Consider the following 22,271-nt stretch of genomic DNA (forward strand, 5'->3'; position numbering starts at 1 on the left):
TTATGGATTGTCGCGGGCAGCATGCTAAACATTACAGATAGATAGATAAATATTAATTAGAGGGTTTTCTGGCTTATTCGATTAGGGGTTGCTTAAAGTTTCTTTAGTCCAGATGAGGAAAAGTGTTTGATCTGACAAGGTGATAGCATCAGGCTGCGTAAAAGGTCTGGACTAAAAGGGAGCCTTTGTTCTGACGCTTTCTTCCATCTTGCTGCGCTCTCCTCTGCATGCCCATCAGATACACCAGCATACCTGCGTGAGTGAGACAAGTCCTTTGTCTCTTCAGGGCTCTCTTCCCCCTCCAAATTCAGTGCTTCTTAGCCATTTGGTTATCTTTTTTTAAAAAAATAATTACACGGCTTCTCATTTGCTTAGACGGTATTTTATCGCATCTTCATGTCTTCCCCTATACGTCCCTCCTGAGTTCTCTCTGGTTTCCTCAGTTTGCCATTTGCTTGTTCACTAGTGAGATTTTATTTTCTTTTTATTTGAACCTTTTTTTTTTCATGTATCTGTGAACAAGAATTTCTGCTTAAAGTTGAAACCCAGTTTTCAGTCCCAAACAGGGTTGCCAGTTCCCGTACAGAACAAGAAGTGATGTCACAACATTGTGTGATGTTCTAGGAATTCACCCAATTTCTGTTTTTACCATAGATATTTGTGAAATTCCTAGAGCATTACGCAATGCTTTGATGTTACTTTAGGTTTAGAATCCAGAAGTGGCACCATGGCATCACCCAGGCTGACCCCCCCCCCTCATTTTGCTCCTGGCGCTTCATGAAGTGGCCGGGGGGGGGCACAGATCTCCAGGGAGGGAGGCTGTTTAGCCATTTTGGCTGGAAGATGGTTCCTCCCGATACTGACCATTCCTCCAGCCTATGGTGGATAAATGCCAGTATTTCTGGGACTCCAGGGAGAAAATGCATGCAACTACAAGCCAATTTCTGCCAACCTGAGTCAAGAATAGGGTAGCCAGGTGTTCGTTTTTCTCCTGGTCAGTTGTTTTTTTTTTCTGGAATTGTCTGGGAAAAACACATTTTAAATACTGGACATATAAGTGTCTGGTATTTTTGAGAGCGGAGGAGGAGGGGCAACTGGCTGCTGGTGTTCATGAGCTGGCGGCAGCACCAGAAGGCCGTCCTGTGCTGTCTCTGCCTCCCCCCCCCCCCTGCTTCCACACAGCATAGCCTCTGAGTCCCAGGAAGGGGCCAGCCCCCCCCCCCAGCTTCCTGCATGGATCAGTCCTGCATCTTCTGCATCGAGAATAGGGCCTCCCTTGAGAATGAGATCTGAGGGACGATCTGCAGCAGCTCCTAACAACGCCCTGCTTCCCGTTTTGCCCAGTTTGCACCTTCGCCCTGTTAATTTCACCTGCCTCCTAGTTCAGGCATTTGTGGACCAGCAAGTGAAAGAATAAACAATTCGATTCACCACACTGTGAGGGGGGGGGGCAAGTAAAATCTTCCCGATCATATAGAAAACGAGTTATATTTACAGCTTTTCTTTCCATGTCTAAAATGGCAAGCACTTGACAGCTTTAATTTTTAGAATATAAATATTAAAAAGGGGTGAAGGGTTAAATAAACGGTGAAATGGAAAGGGAGGGTGTCAGATGTAGCATTTTAATTGTTATGCTGCACATGTGAGGGTTTTGTTTTTTATTTTTCGTTGACAACTTTCTAAATGGAGGCCAAAGGAGACTGCATTTCTTTCTCCCATCTGCAGCACTGCAGTATATTCTCAATATCCCAGACAAGGACAAAAAGGTACATACAGTAATAAGACTCTTTAAAACATCCGTGACAGACTCGCCACTGTTATAAAGCTTCTATATTTGGTTTTGAGAGATGTGAAATCCCATTATGGGTGTAAATAACACATCCTGGCAGTATTTATAGTGCTAGCATCTTGTAATAAGCATTACAAAGGAGAAGAGGGCAATATGCTTGTATCACCACGACCCCTGTCTTTGGTAGAGAAATCAGAACTGTGTTTTTTAATTTGGCCGTGACAGAGATTTGTCATCTTTTTGAATGATACTAGTTTTTATCTAGGAATCTTGTGGTCTGTGTCCCTATTTGTGTGTGCCCTTTCATTTCTGTGCAATGGCATGTCACTGCCTTAAAAATAAATAAATGAAGCAGGACTGTAAAAACGGAAGCCTAGTCAAAAACTAAGTTCAGTGACAGTGAGATCCAAGGCATAAAATCATCATAACCAGGGCTTTTTTTCTGGGAAAGGAGGTGGTGGAACTCAGTGGGTTGCCCTCGGAGAAAATGGTCACATGGCTGGTGGCCCCTCCCCCTGATCTCCAGACAGAGGGGAGTTGAGATTGCCCTCCACGCTGCTGAGCGGCGCGTAGGGCACTCTAAACTCCCCTCTGTCTGGAGATCAGGGGGCGGGGCCACCAGCCATGTGACCATTTTCAAGAGGTTCCGGAACTCAGTTCCACCGCGTTCCTACTGAAAAAAAGCCCTGAACACATGCCTATTGTTCCCAGAATATCGACTCTGTAGAGTCAAGCTTAATTCCAGAGCAGATAAAATGCTTAAGCTGTGATTGAGCAAGCTCTTTCATTGACTCCTGAATTTCTGCAGATTTAAGACTACATGTATATGCTCTCTTGGGATATTATTCTAGAATACTATTGTTAGATTTATTTAGTAAGTGTTATCCAAAACATATATTTTTAAAACCTTGTAAAAAGCAAGTCACTCTGCTCAACAGGAAGAGTTTCAATCATAACCCTCTTTAACTGCCCTCCCCTTCTCCATTTACAATTCTGTATATTACATATTCAGCGATGATTGCTCATCTCCCACAGGGAAGTCTTCAGGGATCTTATATTCTATAAGGAACAGATGGCGCAGTTACTTTTTTCTCCCTCTTCAGCTTCTGCAGATATATAACATGTCCTGTCAAGATCAGTTCCCAGAGGCATTATCCAGGCTCTTACACAGAGACATGGAAGCATGAATAGGGCATTACTGGGATATAGCTAACCGCAGTCTCGGTGCTGGTAGCAGTTCTTCCCCCATTCACGGCCAATACAAGAATTACTGTGGCAATAGCCTTCTGCTCACACTTTGGTTATTTCTCCAAGTGTTGATGGCAGTCCATACGAGGATTTGGTCCCCTTGACAGTCAAGATGGAGCAGGCGGACAGCATCTGCTCTGAACTACTCACGGCTATCCTGAATTCTACAGTTTGGAATGACAGAGTAGGTAAGATCCATGCTGCTATCAAGAGAGATTTTGATATCATTCTCTTTACCTGCACAGGCTGAAAACCTTCACAAACGTTACATATTAACCGGTCCTCAATTTTTAGAAAAATGATAGAAATGAACAGACTTACCTACAATTAATTCTCAGTCTGGGATTCTGTAGGTTCAGCTATGGTTTCAACCTGACTATTCATTTCAACTAAAAACAAAGTAATATGTTACGTATTAAAGAACACAACAGCATTTAAAATACATCCATTCAAACTGCTGAATATCCAGATGAAAATGTCCGCACCTTATGTCCAGATTTAAATGGAAAGCAGGCAGTGAATTTGGGGCTCCTCACACTACTTGACAACACTCCCACTCACTGTAGAACTTCCAAAGTACTTTTGGGGTCATTTCGACATCGGAAATGTACAAAAGATGCAAAGCTTTATTTCCAGTCTTGTAAATCTAGCGAGGCCCTGACCTGGATGGCCCAGGTGAGCCTGATCTCATCAGATCTCAGAAGCTAAGCAGGGTCAGCCTTGGTTAGTGATTGTATGGGAGACCTCCAGCAAAGACCAGGGCTTCAGAGGCAGGCAATGGCAAACCACCGCTGTTAGTCTCTTGCCATGGAAACCCCACCAGGGGGTCACCATAAGTCAACTATGACTTGAGGGCAGGATTTCATTTCAAGTCTAGGGAGATCCAGCAGCATATCACAGCTGGGGAGGGAAGTGCACATGAAAGAAGGGGGGGAACACGTGCAAGTCATTTCACGTGTCAAAACACGTGAAATTTGTCACTTGTAGCGTCGCTCTCAGTCCCCTTTCAGCAGCCCCCAGTTCACTGCAGGAGCCCTGCAGGGCCAAGACTGAAGGACGGGCAAAGCAGAAAGCTGACCCCTAGAGGTTACTTGTGTATATTGCAACATTCCCTCACTAAGTTTTTACTGAACTCTCAAATAACAACAACAACAACGACATTTGATTTATATACTGCCCTTCAAGATGCCTTAACACCCACTCAGAGCGGTTTACAAAGTATGCTATTATTATCCCCACAACAAAACACCCTGTGAGGTGGGTGGGGCTGAGAGAGCCCCTAGAAGCAGTTACTGACCCAAGGTCATCTAGCTGGCTTCAGGTGGAAGAGTGAAGAATCAAACCTGGTTCTCCAGATTAGAGTCCTGCACTCTTAACCACTACCTCAAACTGAATCCCCTAATACCAATACTAAGAAGAATATGAAGAACTTTATACAACATAATCCTTTAAATAAATAGGAGTCACTCTCTGACATGTGGAATGTCACACGGGCCTCTGGACAGGTGATGGTGTCCCATATGGTTCTGCAATAGTGGGAGACACAGAATCATCAAAGACCTCCTCATTCTGCACAGCAGGAGAAACAGTCTTGCCTAACCTCTCCGTGTTCGTTGCCAGGCTCCCAGGGAGATGTGTGGTTGGGATGTCCTAAATCTGAAAGAGACACTAGATAATTCAGGCCCATGGCTTGCTGTTTGGATGCAATGTTAGGGACAGTTGAGGGCAAGACAACTCAGTGGATCCACATGTCTTCAAACAATCCGTCCATCCTGTAAGGTGACAGAATAAGATACTGGGCCTACCCCTGTTTGTTCTGTAGCTGGTATCCACAATGGGCCTGAGCCAAAGTTCTTAACATAAACTGCATCTCCTATCAGAAAAAAAGTCCCTTCGCTCGCCTGCCATGTTGTCTTTTCTGTTGTTGCTGTTTGTGATGCATATGTCCTGTTAGGTATGGGTTTAACAAATCAAAACCCGGACCTCAATTTCTGTCCCATCAGCATTTCAGCAGAGATAGATCTGTGGTAGAATGCAGCATAATTCTATAATTGAATAAATAACAAGCAAGCTTTGTCTTGAGATTTTGACTCAGTATTCTGGAGATGCGTTCCATAGAGGAATGCGCTGCACAATCCGCTAGTCCATTTGATGCTGGGTGATATGGTGAAGATGTAACATGCTGGATGGCATTTTATTCCATAAATTTTTTTGAATTGTAGACTAGTAAAGGAATTTGCATTATCCGCCACAAACATCCCAGACAATCCATGTATACTGAAACACATCCTTAATTGCTCAATGGTAGCTTCACTGGTTGATGTAAACATAGGATAAATCTCCACCCATTTAGAATGCACATCCACCAATACAAGGAACAGCATACCACGAATGGGACCAGCATATTTTATACGTAATCACCTCCAAGATTGGTCTGGCCACTCCCAAGGATGGAGGGGAGCCACGGCAGGCATTTCTTGGCACAATTCATACGCCTGTACCGTATGCTCGATTTCTTGGGCCATTCTGGACCCAGGTAACTTCTAACAAAACTTTTCATCTTTGTGATTCCAGGGTGAACCTGTTGCAGACCTGGTAGTATGGTCTCCCATCCCTGTTTTGGAATTACTACATGAGTGCCTCACAATATACATCCATCAAAGACCCATTCACATCAACATTGGTATAATAATATAAGTTCTTTTCCTTTCAAAATATGAGACCATCCCTTCAAAATAAATTCCTTGACTTTGGCTAATACAGGCTCTATATCACTTCATGCCTTAATCTGTTTAGCTGTCACTGGCAGAGAGGCAAGGCAATTTATCTGTGGTACTGCTTTTATCTCATTAAATAAGGAAATCCGAGGTTTGTGGTCTGTGCAAATAGCAACATTTCACCCACAAATATATTTGTGCAATTTTTGAACTTCAAACATAACAGCGAATCCTCCCTGATCCAGCTGTGAATAGTTGTGCTCAGCAGGGAACAAAGTCGAGGGTAAAAATCTTATGGGTTTCTCAGACCCATGTTCCATCCGAAGAGCAAGAACTGCCCCAATTCCATAAGGTGAAGCATCACATGTCAAAACTTTGTCTTTATCCGGTTGATAATGGACCAGTACAGCTGAGGTTTGCAGGAGGTGTTTTGATTCCTCAATGCCTGTTCTTGAGACAGCTGTGAATAGTTGTGCTCAGCAGGGAACCAAGTCTGGGGCACAAATCTTATGGGTTTCTCAGACCCATCTTCCATCCGATGAGCCAAAGCTACCCCAATTCCATAAGGTGAAGCATCACATGTCAAAACTTTGTCTTTATCCGGTTGATAATGGACCAGTACAGCTGAGGTTTGCAGGAGGTGTTTTGATTTCTCAGTGCTTGTTCTTGAGACACGCCCCAGTGATATGTAACTCTTTTCTCAAGCCATTTATAAAGGCCGGGAAGCATTGACAAGTTAGGTAAAAACTTACTATAATAATTAAGCAATCCTAATAAAACTTTTAGCTCAAAAACATCCTTTGGTCTGGGAGCATTGCAAATTGATCAGATTTCGTTCATCACAGGATGTAGCCCTTGAGCAGCCACTTTATATCCTAAATAGATTGCCTCCAGATTCAAAAAGGCTTGCTTCTCTTAAGATTCAAAAAGGCTTGCTTCTCTTAAGATTCAAAAAGGCTTGCTTCTCTTAAGGTGCAATCCTGCCCCTTCAGTCTGTTTAAAACCTATGCCAAATGTTGTAAATATGCTGTGGCCCCTGTGATTAATATGTCATCCAAGTAAACAACTACATGAAGCATCGCTTGAAGGATCCTTCCATGGTCCATTGAAAGATTGCAGGGGCAGAAGAGACTCCAAAATGAAAGCAATTTGATTGTGTATATTGATTGTAACATACTCCTTCAAGGCTTCATCTAGAACAAGTTGTTGAATAGGCATGACTCTTATCTAATTTTGTAAACAACCAACCTCTTGCCAATGCTGTAAAAGGATCTTCTATTTTGGGGATATGGTATAGTTCTAGCTGTGCTACTCTGTTAACAGTCAATTTGTAATCTCCACATATACACACTGAGCCATACGGTTGCTCATTCTGAAAACTTTACCTACTTTAAATATTCCTTCCAATTCCATTTCTACTTTGTGTCTCATTGCAAAGGAACAGATCTAGGATTAAAATTACGAGGCATACTGTTTGGGTTTATATATATATTCTTGCCACCATACCTTTCATAGCACTTAATTCTTCCTGGAAAATCTCTTGGTGTGTAGATAAAATATCTTCCAAGAAAAATCCCTTCTCCAGGGCCGTTTCCACACGGCTTACCTCTCTTCGTAATGTCCCAGTAGATCGCACAAAACCCCCCGAAATATCGCGTTTCCTCGCGCGAGATTTGCACGATGTCACATGACATTGCGCAAATCTCGCGTGAGAAAACGCGATCTTCCAAGTTTTTTGCGCGATCTACCGGGACATTACGAAGAGAGGTAAGCCGTGTGGAAACGGCCCAGGTTGAAAATCTGAAACTGTTAATCAAACTTTAAACCCAAATCAGCTGAGCATCCCCTCCCTATCAAATTGGGGCCACTGCCTGAAACCACTACCAGTAGTAACAGTTTTACTTTACCTTTGTAGGACACAATGACCTCAACATCACATAGTAACTTAAGTGTTTTGTCTGTATATGTACTCAATTTAACTGTACTCAGCTGCAATAAGGGCGCCTCCCCTCCTGCTATAATGCCTCAGATGAGGTTTGACTAATACACTGCAACCTATGTCCAGTTCAAAGGATACCTTCTTGTTGTTTACATCTAAAGTAATGTGAATAGGGTCCACGTTAGGAATTTTTGATCCAGTCAGAATGGAAATGATATATAGGCTACATCCTCAGCTGCACTTATAGGACTTTCATCTTCTACGGCATACACCCAATGAGTTAAGGATTGATGTTTCACATTACTTTGTCTCATAGCTCTACAGACTCTTCTAATGTGGCCAATGAGACCAAAAGTGTAACATTTTGCACTTAAATCTAAAGGCTGTGGAGGCACAATGATAACAGCTGTTCCAAACTTTCTTTCTCTTTTCTGGTTGACAACTTTCAAAACACGTTCACGCATCCTTGGCATGGGATCCTTCTTCTCCTGGTATAGGGGTGATGCCCCCTTCTGATGCTGGTTGTTTGCCCAGATGGGGCTTCAGTTTATCCTCTTTGCCATATGTTGTATCTTGAACACCAGGACACACTCGTTTTATATACAATACGCGGATTTTTATTCGGCTCTCCCTCAGGCTCAGCCTGCATTTCAGCCAGCCTCTCAGTCCCCTTTCAGCAGCCCCCAGTTCACTGCAAGAGCCCTGCAGGGCCAAGACTGAAGGACGTGCAAAGCAGAAAGCTGTCCCCTAGAGGTTGCTTGTATACATCACAACAGGCGTATAGATTGGATTTTGAAAAGCTAATTTTAACAAGCTGAAAGTTATGCTGGGTAGAATCCCATGGTCAGAAATACTCAAGAAGGGAGTTCAAGATGGGTGGGAGGTTCTTAAAAGCGAAATATTGAAGGGACAATCATAATCAATACCAATGAGGAGTATAAATGGGAGGAGCTTAAAGGAGCCAGGGTGGCTCCATAAACAGCTTTCTAAAGGCCTGAAAATTTAAAAAAAAAACACACCCAAGGGTGCTAGATATTTGCCACAGAGTAGTTAGTCTCTTGCCATGAAAGAGGTCACCATGAGGGCAGGATTTCATTTCAGAAGCTCCTGTTACTTCATCATTTATACCGAACTGTACATTCTCCAGGGGCAGCTTTCCCAATCTTCACTGCTTCATCTTGGGGAAAATGCATACTGCAGTTCTTCATTCTATGCAACGCAGCCTCTCTTCAACCATGGCAACAATAGCATAGTTACTATTGCTGGCAGGCAACACAAAGTGCAGCTAACACCAGTCTGGCTGTAGAGTTCCAAAAATGACCTAGGAATCACTTTAGGGAGACCAATTTGATAGACTACAAGTATATTATGTTTTACTGGGTTATGACTGAACCATAGGTGAAAAGAGGAAACAATGGCCTCCCATGGTGATTCAACAACCAGTGTAGAAAAGGTGTGGGGTTCTGAAGCCTAAGAAAGATGGTATATGAAAGGAAGATCAAATAATTTTGACGAATGGACTTCAATTTTATATAAAACCAATGCAGAAACATTATTCAATGAGTATGATTTGCAGCTACCCTCAACATTAGTACATTGAAGTTAATGCAAAAATGCCATAATCACGGACAAGGAAGACAACTGGAAACCGCACATATCTTCTTTTATGGAGCTGCTGCCTTAATTTTCCACCGACATCTAAGGTAACATTGCTGCTGACTAATGTACATTGATGGCAGGAAGATTTTTGATGGACACACGCTTTGACGCATGCAAAGAGTTTTCTTTAGGTCACTTTAGGAATCAACAAGGATTGCACAGACCAGGCACTGAACATGTTAAGCACACTTGAAAGTTGCCAGGGAGCTAAGTGGAGTCACCACAAACGATACCAGTGATTCTTTGCATTGTCTGATGTTCAACAAGCACAGAAGACCCGTGCAATGGCAGACGTATCGCTGGAGGTCGAGTCTTGTCAGCCAGGCCACAGGGATCTGCTGGATGCTAGAACTGTGTGAGATGGCAGTGATGTGAACGAGATAAAGCGGCGGCTAAGGAAGCTTGGAGTGTTCGGAGTGGAGCGTAAAGAAGTTTCCCCTCAAATTATGCGTCTCCAAGTAGGGCTATTAAGTCTCTGCTGTGAGCAGATGAAAAACAGGCCATTTAGGAAGTGTGTTGGGGAAAGACTGGTCAGCAAATGAGTTTCTTGTAATCAAAAATCAAAACATGGTCAAGTCAGTGATGCTAAAATCTGGATCCAGGAACTGGAAACATAAGATAATGACAGATGGTAACGTGAACCCAAGACTGCTCGTAATCTAAGGCACTGGTCGAAGTATCTATCTGAGAAATGTTCTGGAACATGGACTGCCTACTTTTCTGCTAGGATTGGAGCCTTTGCAAACACAGAGAGCGTTTGGCTGCTTGGAACCAAACTCTAAACAGAGTCCATGTAGCTTTCTGCAGGCCCTTTCAAGGTCATCTCTCTCCTCCCCACGAGTAGGATCTGCCAGTGAATCAGATGCGTCACAGACAACTGCGATGCAGACATGGTAGCTAACTGGCACCAGTTAATTGACTTGCCTGAGAACAAAGCAAATTTGTCTCGCTTTGTGACAGAGCAACATTCCAGAGTCAAAGACTGGGAGGTTATAAAGTCATACTTTCATCCCGGAAAGATGTGAGCAGATTTCAAAGCATGAGAAACAGAGATACTAGGCTAATAATTCATGGCACTATCTCTGTGTGGTTTTGAACAACTGGTGGCTGCCAGCGGAGACAAGAGACATTCACGTACATCTTTTCTACTCTGCGCAACAACTTCCAAAAGAAATGTAGACAGAAACTACCAGATACCTCACAGCACTGACCTGGAAGTCTACGCACCATCACAGAAAATGTGAGTTTGGTACTGGTGCAGTAGGCATAACATCCTGTTCTCTGGTCACAAAAAGGGAGCTGAATTTCCCATGATTGCTTCAATTGTTGGTTGACCTGTTTGTAGATGCTGAGCAGTTTGTTTCACTGTATTCCTTCCTAACCATGCAATACAGCACAACTGCCCTTTTGTGTGCGTGTGTTCTCACGCAGTCCAACGGAGTCCTACTACCCTCTGTCCTTGCTGTGTAACTCCTCTGCTCAGCAGACAATTGATTAAATAGATGACTATATCATTCACTAATCACAAGATCAGTCAATAATAAATGCTGTGTTTAAATAAAACCCTCTCATTCGGTGTTCATTGCAAATCTGTTCAGTGGGAGCTTGCGGCTGTTCAGGACAAAGCGAACAGGCTAGGTGATTGGCTCATGGCTGACTGGCACTTTCAAACATGGTAGGTTTGACTGTCAAAAATGTTGCATCACTAGTGCCGGAGAGTCTCTTCATGTGTATCAACTTAATTGGTCAAGTATTAAGGAAGCTGAGATCGATGGTTGTTGGGGGTTTTCCGGGCTGTATTGCCGTGGTCTTGGCATTGTAGTTCCTGACGTTTCGCCAGCAGCTGTGGCTGGCATCTTCAGAGGTGTAGCACCAAAAGACAGAGAAGCTGAGATCCATTATTGGGTGGAAGAGAGGGGAAATGGAATCCAGTTTTGCAACACCTGCTATCGGGGCTTTTTTTCGGCTGGAACGCGGTGGAACAGAGTTCCGGAACCTCTTGAAAATGGTCACATGGCTGGTGGCCCCGCCCCCTGATCTCCAGACAGAGGGGAGTTGAGATTGCCCTCCACCCCACTCAGCGGCGCGGAGGGCAATCTCAACTCCCCTCTGTCTGGAGATCAGGGGGCGGGGCCACCAGCCATGTGACCACTTTCTCCGAGGGCAACCCACTGAGTTCCACCACCTCTTTTCCCAGAAAAAAAGCCCTGCCTGCCGTTATTCACATATATGAACTTGGAAAGTGGCTGACGCCATCCAGTGAAAACAGAATCCCACCTCTGTTGACAAGCATTTATAAAGCCTGTGTAGGGCAGTCATCAACCTGAACAACAGTTACAAGGCATTTCAATGAGCCAAAAGAATGTTCTGCATTTTCTGAACACCAAAAGATATGATTAACAGTGTGAAACAATTACATCCCATGCAAAAGGAGCTCGTTCTTAATCCTTTTCCTCAAACAGAACACACGGTTGACTTATTTTCAAAGCGTATTATGAGACTGGGGGGTGGAAGCGGTAAAGGGAAGGAAGGACAGAATGGAAGCATTAAATGCTTTGACTGTGTGTTTGAGTAGATGAATGACAAGGAACCCACTTTCTTTATAGCCATGCTTCTCATTGTGATGGGGTTCTTGGCACGGACACATAAGCTACGAGCCTATGCCTGACTGCTCATGCATATGACCCACCAAACTTGCAGTTGTACAACTGGTGGCAACGTACCCTTCCTTGTGCCTCGCAATCAGTGCTGCCGGGGGCTTGCATAAGCCAAGCTTTGCACAAGTTAATATATGTCTGACCAGCACAGCAAGGGGTGAACTCTCATGTTGTTTTCACGAGTCTGAACGTGGTGTTTATTGTGCAATGGCTGAAGCTCTTACCGTCAATACTTGAAGCATTTTCTGTATCACATGGGCTTTCAGGTTGCGCTGGCTCTGCAGTCTGCTTCTCTTTCCCTTGTGGCTGTATTCCTTCAGAAATGACAAAGGGGAGGGGGGGAACCCATCATGCATGGACTCAGATGAATGTATACTCCACAGACTCTGTGAATCTATTATCTTCCTCAGATTTAAAACGTTGCTGTTGGGATAGGATTAGCTATGCTCGGAAAAGTCTATAGGGAGAGGGGGTATGGGGTATAGGTATAGGGTATATGGGGGTGGGGAGGGAGGTGTGATGTGGGGCAGAGGAAAGAATACTCAAAAGTCTTTAGTGATTTGTGCTCTTTCCTTAGTGGGGTCGTTAAAGCCTAAAAGAGAGCCTGTCTGGCTAAATTTCTCCTCCGATCATTTTCCTGAAAAAATCTCTTCCTTGGAAAACACCATGTGGGGTCGGAGACCTGATCACACTGCCAAAGCTTCCCTTTACCCAGCAGTGTTAAAACTGATGCTCTTGAAGAGCATGCACACGGAGCAGTCATGCACAACCTAGAATTTAAATTTAGGAAAATCTGCTTGATGGCAGGCACTCCACATTTTTATGTTGTCTGTTTCAGGCTTGCTGGGAGGCTCTGATTGAGCTGCCTAACAATGCTCAAAACAAAACACACAGGAAAGGCGGCCCTTTTCTGCTTCATATACAGTCCTGTCGAGTTTTTTCCCCTGTTTAAGATTTTCTGAGAGACCAATTGCTAACTAATTTCCCTGATGGCACTTCCATATTTTGTTCCAACTCTGAAACTCGGTCGGGCCTACCCTCTGGCTGAGCTACAGAAAATCACGCAGTTGGTTGCTAAGCAATCAGCAGAAGTTGGGGAGAGGAAAGTGGCTGCATGGATTGAACATTTCAAAACATAGTACTTTAAACACAAACCATTTATCTTGCCTACAGTAAGGACAGAAAAAGAGCTCCACGTCACGCAACTTCAGGCACCAACCTAAGGAGAACCTCAGGGCGGGAGGCAGGAAGGATGAACGGTGGCGTTCGGACTTTCTACCCTCACCCTTCCACTCAACTGGGCCTGCACGCACACTCTTTGGCAAAGGACCTCAGGATTTATTTTACTGGCTTTTTAAATAGCCTGCCTTTCTTTGCTGAGACTCAAGGCAGATTCCAGAATATAAAATAATATCGTGAGACGCTATAAGACAATGAAGGAACAATGAGGACTAGGATTCCAGAATGAGAAAACAATGGAAACAAGAAATGATCTAAGGCAAAGAACATTAGGAACCGTTTAGAAAGTGGGATTACAAAGGCACAAGGCAACGCAATAAAAGCAAGGCGACACCTATAATACACACTGCAGTAGGCTAAATTCCAATTCCCTTATAAAAGATGGATTACATATTTCCTCACTCCATTTTATACTCAGAACAACTTTATGAGGGAGGTTAGGCTGAAACGTAATTGATATATCTAAGCTACGGTATCTTCTCAGTCTCAACGCTCTCGCTACAAGAGTTAAGGGATAAGGACAGGACATTTTAATCATCAAGAAGTCATCAATTTGCAGCGCTACACTCCCCCAGTAAGTAGGCTGCAATTAAAAGGAAAAGAATACTAAAAAGCCTGGCAGGTTTTTGAAGACGCTGTTTACTTCAGTAGTATCTGCTGAGTTTGAGAATGCCTTCACAGATCTTTCATTTTTACTTGTTTTCTCTCCAAATCTGGTGAAAAACTGATCTCCACCCTGCACACAACAACCTCTCTTTCCAGATTCTGCTTGTATCTGAACTCCTGAAATGATAACTTTGCATGCATGCTAAGATTGGAAGTCTTCTCTTGAGATTTCTGCAACACAAGGAGGTTTTCCCTGGGCATTTGTTCAACACCAATGGGTTTGAACTTCCCAAGGACTTTAGTCATCACTGTCATTCACACTTGACAGACAAAAGTGTGGGGGTCCAGTGCTGAAGTACACGCACAGTTTTTGCACAGATCTGTCCAGTCCAAGAGGCGCTGTGGACATTGAAAATCATTCTCTGAGGGGTTTTTTTACAAACAAAAATCAGCGAGGTCATTGAATTAATATGAAATGATTAATTAGCCATGGCAATAGACAGAAAACACTACAGTTCTTGATGCATTTAAAAAAAATAAGTCAGAAGATGAATGTTTAGAAGCGCTTCATGAAAATAATCACCTCGAGGAAAAAGGGTGACAAGTTTCAGATATTTGTTAGTGAATCTCCTTTAGATATCTATCCTGTGTGTGTGTGTCTTGTGATACAAGAAAAATACCCACACCATATCCTGGCCTGACAGCTGATGCCGCGTAGATCTGTTGCCACGTCCTCCGAGACGCTGCCTGCTCATCAGACCAACCTAGAGCGATATGACAGGCAGCCGCCTCGTCTCCCCAACTTTGATAACCTTCAGGGATATCTAGGCCTGCTGATTCTGTCAGGCACTAAAGAGGCTTGTGTGAAGTTCGCCGGCATTGCCTCAAGATTGCCCATTAGCAAGGCAGCAGGACTAGCGTCTCTAAACCAGATAAAGTTTTCTTCTGCTTCAAGTATTGCCCATTGTTGTAGGGTTGCCAGCCTCCAGGTGGTGGATAGAGATCTCCAGGAGTTACTAGTGATCTCCAGGTGACAAAAATCACTTCCCCTTGGGAAAATGGCTGCTTTGGAGGGTGGGCTCCATGGCATTATATCCCACGGAGGCCCTTCCCCAAACCCCACCCTTTCCAGGCTCCACCTCCAAAATCTCCAGGGATTTCCCAACCTGGATGTTGCAACCCTAGCTCCATGTCCCTATAACCTCCCAGCAGAAGTGTGTGTGTGTGTGTGTGGGGGGGAGAACTGGCACTTACTGCAAGTTTTTCCTTTGTGCACACACAAAACACGCATGCACATCTGGCGCTCATGTGTCACTTCTGGGAAGTGATTTCATCACACCGGCCGCAGGCGTGCTGCCACATTTTGTGTGGGGGCCAATTCATCCCATTCGGGGTCAAAATTGGCCCCAGTAAAGTGCAGGAGCACGCCGGCGACCAGCGCAATGACGTCATTTTGGGAAGCGACATTGCCACGTCCCTCCAGGAGTGCACCCCGTGCACGCTTTCCTGGATTGCCTGCTGGTGGTGGGCAATCACCGGAAGAGAGAGAGAGAGAGAGAGAGAGAGAGAGAGAGAGGCCTTTTCCAATAACCTCCCTCCATATTCAAAGTCCTCATATCAGGATGAAGTACGTTTTATTTTTAAATATTGGGAGATAGGTACATTCTTCCTAAGATGTAAAATGCAAGTATGAAGACTGGTCTGTTGGTTTCCTAAACAGCCGTATGCCCAATTTCTGTGAAGCTAATTTAAACACAATGGTGGTTGTGGGTTTTCCGGGCTGTATTGCCGTGGTCTTGGCGTTGTAGTTCCTGACGTTTCGCCAGCAGCTGTGGCTGGCATCTTCAGAGGTGTAGCACGAAAAGACAGAGATCTCTCAGTGTCACAGTGTGGAAAAGGTGTAGGTCATTTATATCTACTCAGGAGGGGTGGGATTGAGCTGAGTCCTCCTGTAAGGGTTTCCCAGGGTGTGGAATGCTAATGGTGGGAGGCTTCACTGTATCCTGAGGAGGTTCTTTTGCATATGGATTGGTGCTTGATGTGCTAATCTTCTCTGCAGGGCTATTGTCGGGGATAGAATGTTTTGTTAGCCTGGTGTTTTTCAGAACTGGAAACCATGCTCTGTTCATTCTTAACAACCATCGTTCTCCGGCCGTGAAAGCCTTCGACAATATATCTAATTTAAACACAGTTACATCGAAAAAATTAACACATTAAGTGCTGCCCTTCCAAGTAAATTTGATGTCAGGATCGGTGTTATTCATCCATTCTGCTGACGGTTCTGAATGTGTCTGGTGATCATCCAAAATAAGCATGATAGCATCAATAAATCTTCTATACCACAGGATGTTTACAAAAACGGGATTTACGCCACTATTTAAAATAAATTTCTCTTCCAACTAGGACATAAATAAATTGGCAACACTGGGGGTGGTGGAACACCCCATTGCCCCCTCGGAATATATTTATGAAGCGAATAATCTATTAATGAGGCTGCGTGTCACTCCATTTTACATTTTTTCATTTCCAAAGTTTGTAGACAATTCCAATCATCCACCTGAGAGTCAGATTTACCTCCCAAAATAGATAATTTCTTAGAAATGATCTTATTCCTCTCCTCAATGGAGTAAGCAAAACATTCAGAAAGATCTGCCATAGCCCAAACCACAAACCAAAAACAAACAGCGGCTCCTCCGGGAACTAAAGATAACTAGCAAAGAACCACCCTTCCCGGAGTATACAATCAAAACCAGGGCTTTTTTTCAGGGGGAAAGCAGGGGAACGGAGTTCCGGAACTTCTTGAAAATGGTCACATGGCTGGTGGCCCCACCCCCTGATCTCCAGACAGAGGGGAGTTGAGATTGCCCTCCGTGCCGCTGAGCGGTGCGGAGGGCAATCTCCACTCCCCTCTGTCTGGAGGTCAGGGGGCGGGGCCACCAGCCATATGACCATTTTCTTCGAGGGCAACCCACTGAGTTCCACCACCTTTTTTTCCAGAAAAAAAGCCCTGATCAAAACTATTTACAAAGTCAATTAATTTTTATATTATTATTAATGTTTATATTACCAGATTAAATATCAATATCAATAAATAAGCTGTCCGGAGCGGGACCTTCCTGCCCCGGACTGGGCCCCCCCCCAGGGCCCCCCCGGACCGAGGCCAGGCCCCGCCAACGCCCCCCCGCTCGCCAGACCCCCAGCGCTTACCTCAAGACCCGGGGGAAGCCGGCTCGAAGGAGTGCCGACGGGCGCGGCGGCAGAGCAGCGCCCGGGCACGGGGCAGGCCGGAGGAAGCAGCTGGGCCGGGGGAACGCCGGGCCGCCGCCGCAACCCCCACAGATGGGCACCAGACCGGTGTCCCCAACAACGTGGGCGGCGGTGGGCGGGGAAAACTTGGAGAGGCCTCCGCCGAGGAGGCGGCTGGGCGGAGACATGGCGGCCGGGTGGGCCAGGCCCGGGCCAGGAAGGGGGAGGGCGTGGGTGTGAGCAGCGGAAGGGAGGCGGGCACCCGGGGCAGCGCGGAGCCAGATTGGGGAGCAGAAGGTTGGGAGGGCTCCCCAGTATGAAGAGACTGGCACGAGAAGGGGGAAGGAGAGGGGGTCGGCGGAGCGCAGGGAAGGGAGGAAGACGAAGGAGGCAGGCGAGCTGAGAGGAAAGGGGTGGGAACAGACAAGGGAAGGCACCAGTGACAGGACGGACAGCAGAGCACGGGGCGGGGAAAGGAGGGAGCATGGTGGCGGATTGGGGGAGAGGGGAGAAGCGGGTTGAGGCGGTGGCACAAAAGGGAAGAGCCCGAGGACGCCAAGGAGGAGAAGTTGGCGGGGAGAGCGCATACGGCCAGAGCGAGGAAGCGAGAGAGAGAGAGGGGAAACGGCCATAGGCTCTCCAGGCAGCTGGTAGGAGGCAGAAGCCAGTGGCTCAACTGCTGCCCCTGCCCAGTCTGAGGCCGAGGGAATTCCTTTGCCACCACCCCAACCGGGGTCCAAGGGTACGGCAGAGCAGGGGGGGCCGGCGGCGGGTAGGGCGGGGCCTCACATAAGCTTTTTGCAACAATATCCAACTGGTGGGAAGACATACAATATATTAAGTAAAGAGTACATACAAAACATTTAATCCATCCAAGGTGCACAACAGCACTCAAGCGAAGTCAAACAGCTACAGAGTCATTCATCCAACGGAGTGCGGTCGCTTATTTATCGATATTGATAGCCACTCGGCTTAGGCATGGCTCTCCCAAGGCCCTGCGGAGGCAGCAGGAAGCCCCGCCCCGGCTGCTGCAGAACCTTGGGAGGGCTTTGCCGTTACGCGGAGCCTTTCTGTGTCTCTGGAAGCCTGCGGAGGTAGCGGGGAGGCAAACTGTTTTGCCCCTGACCCGCTTCTTTCCCCTGCATACTGCACCTGCACGGGGATAAGGAGTGAGTGGTCAGTTACACGGTTTGCCTTTTATATAGTAGGATATAGAACCATGTGATTGCGCTACTCTACTGTTTGCATATTTATGAAACACATTTGCATTTAAAACTTTGAGTGGGAAATCAATGGTAGAGAACGCTGTACTACACGTGCCCAGTTTCTACAGAAGCTGAACGATGGGACGATGGTCCCCTCCCACATGCACTCCGCACCCCCCCACCCCCCAAAAAGGAAAGGGAAGTTGGGTGGGCATGCACCAATGTCATTTGTGATGAGGCGCAGATAAAGAATACATTTTCTGTTTGGGGACCCTTTTTTTCACAACAAACACCCACAAAACACGCATGAAGATGATGCACGAGAAAGGCGAGTTCTCGAAGCAGATTGGGAAGACGGGGCTTTGGGACAGGGAAAACCCCAAAAAAATTGGAGCATGTGGAAGCGACTCTGTTTAGGATGCCTTGTTAGTGATTTACTTGCTGCTAACAGCCAGGACTGAATCTCATTGGGAGAGGATAGTTTATCTAGCAAGAGTCGACTAAAAATACATTGAGGCTAAAACATACTCATTAAATATGATTTCAAGAAGGGGGGAAATAAAACTAATTGAAATTATTTCTTAGTCCTGAAATCTGGACACAATCTGACTTGTGAAATATTGATTTTGACAGCAAGCATGTTTTATTAAGATTGCATAGTTTTTCGCCTTTACCTTCATTGCTTGTATCTATGTGGAAATTTTTTCAATGCAAAAAAATTACTTTCCTAGGTTCTCAGGCAACCTTTACATGATCCTTTGAAAAACCTATTTAGAGGCAGTTTTGCATGCTGCCCAAGGCTGCCAATGGACTTTCAGCCCTGATTTTCTAGCAGTGCCCCCCTGCTATGCTGTTTTATGATATATTTTGCTGTAACAGACTACCAGCCCCCCCCCCCCCCCCGATAATCAAGCCTGCCAGGATTGCAATTTGAAATGGCAACTGCGAGGGGTATCTCACAAGGACCCCGGATTTCCTCCATCTCCTCCTGGACTGGCCCTGAAATGCACATCTTGTCTCTCTGAAGCTGTGGCAATCAGAATGGGGAAGGGGAGGGCAGAAAACCTTTTGAATGAAATGCTTGTCGAGGCACTTATTGTTTTGATTAGATTCCACTTTGTGCAATGGGCTCATTGTTCTGTGGTGCAAAGTTTTATTGCACTGCAGGAGAGAAGCACTTTGGGATAATTCCTATTCCACATGTATGTCAGTTTAATCGATGCTGCTATTCCCACCTGCCCGCCTCCCCCCACCAATAACTCTGGCAGGGGGGGATGAACAGAATGAAGTTTTATAGCAAAAGAGCTTCCAAGTTATGGAGAACTGACTGAGGCAACAGATTGAGCCTCCTAGATATGCCACCCACAGCAGCTCCAAGAGGCACAGTAGCTCTGTGAGGGGGTCCTGCAGTCTGTGGCCCTGGAGCCAAACGTGGATCAGTGCGAAACTGAAGAGGGCTGCTTGAAAAAGAAAATGAAATTTTTAACTGAAGTCCAGTCGAGGGGTAAGTGGGATGCTAATATAGCCAATATGAGAGAAGAAGAAAGGTGACATTTCCTGCATTGTACAGGGGGTTGGACTAGATGACCCTATAGGTCCCTTCCAACCCTATGATTCTATGATTTTATGACATGGGGCAAACAAGTTTCTTAGGAATGCTTTACACAAAGGGAAACGGTGAACACACAAACCACGCATAGATTTATGCCAGTGCACTAAAGCGATCATGCAGGGCTTATATTTATTATTTATTGTGTATATTTGTTGTTTATTGTGAGATCACATGTGTGCTACTTTCTAATAAATGACCCACAACCACCATTGTTTGGGCTGCCGAAATTGTATGGAGATCAGTAATGTTCAGGTATGTGCATGGGCTCTCTTATACCGGCACCTTATTGATCTCTTGTGCCTTTCATTTCTTGAATTGTACGAGATTGCAAACTCCTGGCTTAAGGTTTGCCCTCTCCCCTTTTGCCCTCTCCCCTGTGGAAGTCCAGATTCAAGCGTCGCATCTCATCATATCTGTAAGGAGAAGTGTCACTCACAACAACTCATCATAAATATGGCTGAGACCCATTTCTGTTTAGAATACTACGGAAGCCCCAAACCTCACGGCATTTGGCTCTTGCTTACATATCTTGTAGGATTGCCTTCACAAATTCTAGTCAAGCAGGGTGGATACCCAGAGCACAGCCATGCATTGGGGGGGGGGGGCAGCCATGCACCTCACTGCTCCAGTCCCCACCATGGTCACCCCTCGCCCTGCCGAAGAGAATAACAAAGACTGGCTGAAATTTCTATATTCACAATAAGCAGGTTGAAGTGAAGGCTTCCTTGGGCAGGAAGGCTTCCTTGGGCAGCATCTTATCGGGGTCCAGCACTCCTCCCAAGGGGCTCTGTTGGCCAAAAATGGTGATGCTCCTTTGAAATGCCTTCTTTGTTCAAACTCAGATGGATGAGGGATGAGGAAGGATAGATGCATTTCTGTATGGACTCCCTTTAGGCTGCAGGTAGAGTTGCCAGGCCCCCTTACCCTCCCTGATAGCTCCCAGAGGCAGTTTGCCATTGGCTGCCTCTGCGTAGCAACCCTGGACTGCGGGGCGGGGGGGGGGGAGGCTAACAGCAGCGGAATAAGAGGCAGCGGTTTGTTCTCCTCTGCTCATAGATAAGACCTAAGTGTGCCCAGGAGCACAAGCTGAAGGACGAGAGTCAAAAGGGCCCTTGTTCTTTGGCTCTTAGTTTGAGGACTGTAGCCCACAACTGGATGGAGGGTCTGCTACAAGAGAGACAGAAGACCCGCTTTGCGACTAGAAGGCTTTGCCCACCCCTGACCAAACTCGTGCTGACAAACTCCTGGGGATTTGAAAATGCACACGTGGGAAGCTCATAATGCTGGCCTTCAATGTGAGCATCTTTTGTACAAGCGTCCATTTTGCGACTGACCCCACCCACCAAGCGTCCATTTTGTGACTGGCCCCTCCTACTGAGCTGTCCTTTTCTGACCAGTAGCTCCCAAGGCACTTGGAAAAAATTAAGTAGCTCTCAGAAATAGTAAGTCTGACCAAGTATACAAAATGAAAAATTAAGATGCAATCTTCTGCCCGTCTCCCCCCCCCTTATAATAATATTAACATTCGATTTATACACCAACCTTCAGGGCAACTTAATGCCCACTCACAGCGGTTTACAAAGCATGCTATTATTATCCCCACAACAAAACACCCTGTGAGGTAGGTGGGGCTGAGAGAGCTCTGAGAGAGCTGTGACTGACCCAAGGCCACCCAGCCGGCTTCAAGCGGAGGAGCGGGGAATCAAACTCAGTTCTCATGAATGAGAAGGGGAAGAGGTGGGACTGCATGAGTTTAAGGGCCAGAGCCAAACTCTCTGAATATCTCAACAGCCCCTTTGTTTTGCACGGCGGAGTCACCTCAAGCTCATCCAGTTACGGACATTTCACTGAGCTGTGGGAAGGCAAAGCGAGGGGCAGCCGACCCCGCCGCACCACCGCATCAGCAGCCGGAAGTGACAGGGTTCCTTAATGTCTCCGTCCTCCCAGGCCAAAATTCTGTTCATTGCAGAGAGCCATTTCTTGCCTTTCTGCTTACAGACCAAGCTGAATTGTTCCATTTGCTTCTCCCAATTAAGCAGAGCACTGAAGGAAAAGGCCTCTTATTCCTCAGATGAAGAGCCCCATCTGTCACCCACAGGAAATAAATGACAACATTGTCTTAACCCCCACAGCAACACTGCCTTGTCTTCCTGCCAAGAATAGTTTTCCATTCTGTGACAATAACAGGTCGGCGGGACTGAAGGATGAATTTTCAGTCATGTCACCAATGGATGCTTGCTAATATTAATGTCAAACCTTCCCGTATTTGTGTTAGCTGCTGGGTTTCACACCGCATTCTGAAGAGCACAGAGTAGCATTGAGAAAGGCGCTTTCTACAAAGGGAGGCTCGTACG

The 22,271-nt window shown here is 45.8% G+C and overlaps 1 protein-coding gene across 3 annotated transcripts in view; it reads right to left on the bottom strand.

Moving 5' to 3' along the window:
• MACROD2 (mono-ADP ribosylhydrolase 2) overlaps nt 1-22,271 on the bottom strand; it is a 1,366,388-nt gene that overhangs the window by 4,437 nt on the left and 1,339,680 nt on the right. For all 3 annotated transcript variants that reach the window (XM_054984023.1, XM_054984014.1, XM_054984005.1), the window contains exons 16-17: nt 12,234-12,323; nt 3,359-3,426 (exon numbers count right to left, since the gene is read on the bottom strand). In XM_054984023.1, the coding sequence (XP_054839998.1) occupies nt 3,365-3,426; nt 12,234-12,323 (152 nt within the window). In that variant the 3' untranslated portion in view covers nt 3,359-3,364. The remainder of the gene's footprint in view (nt 1-3,358; nt 3,427-12,233; nt 12,324-22,271) is intronic.

Source organism: Eublepharis macularius, chromosome 1 (assembly GCF_028583425.1).
Source record: "Eublepharis macularius isolate TG4126 chromosome 1, MPM_Emac_v1.0, whole genome shotgun sequence".
NCBI classification, from domain to species: Eukaryota; Metazoa; Chordata; class Lepidosauria; order Squamata; family Eublepharidae; genus Eublepharis; species Eublepharis macularius.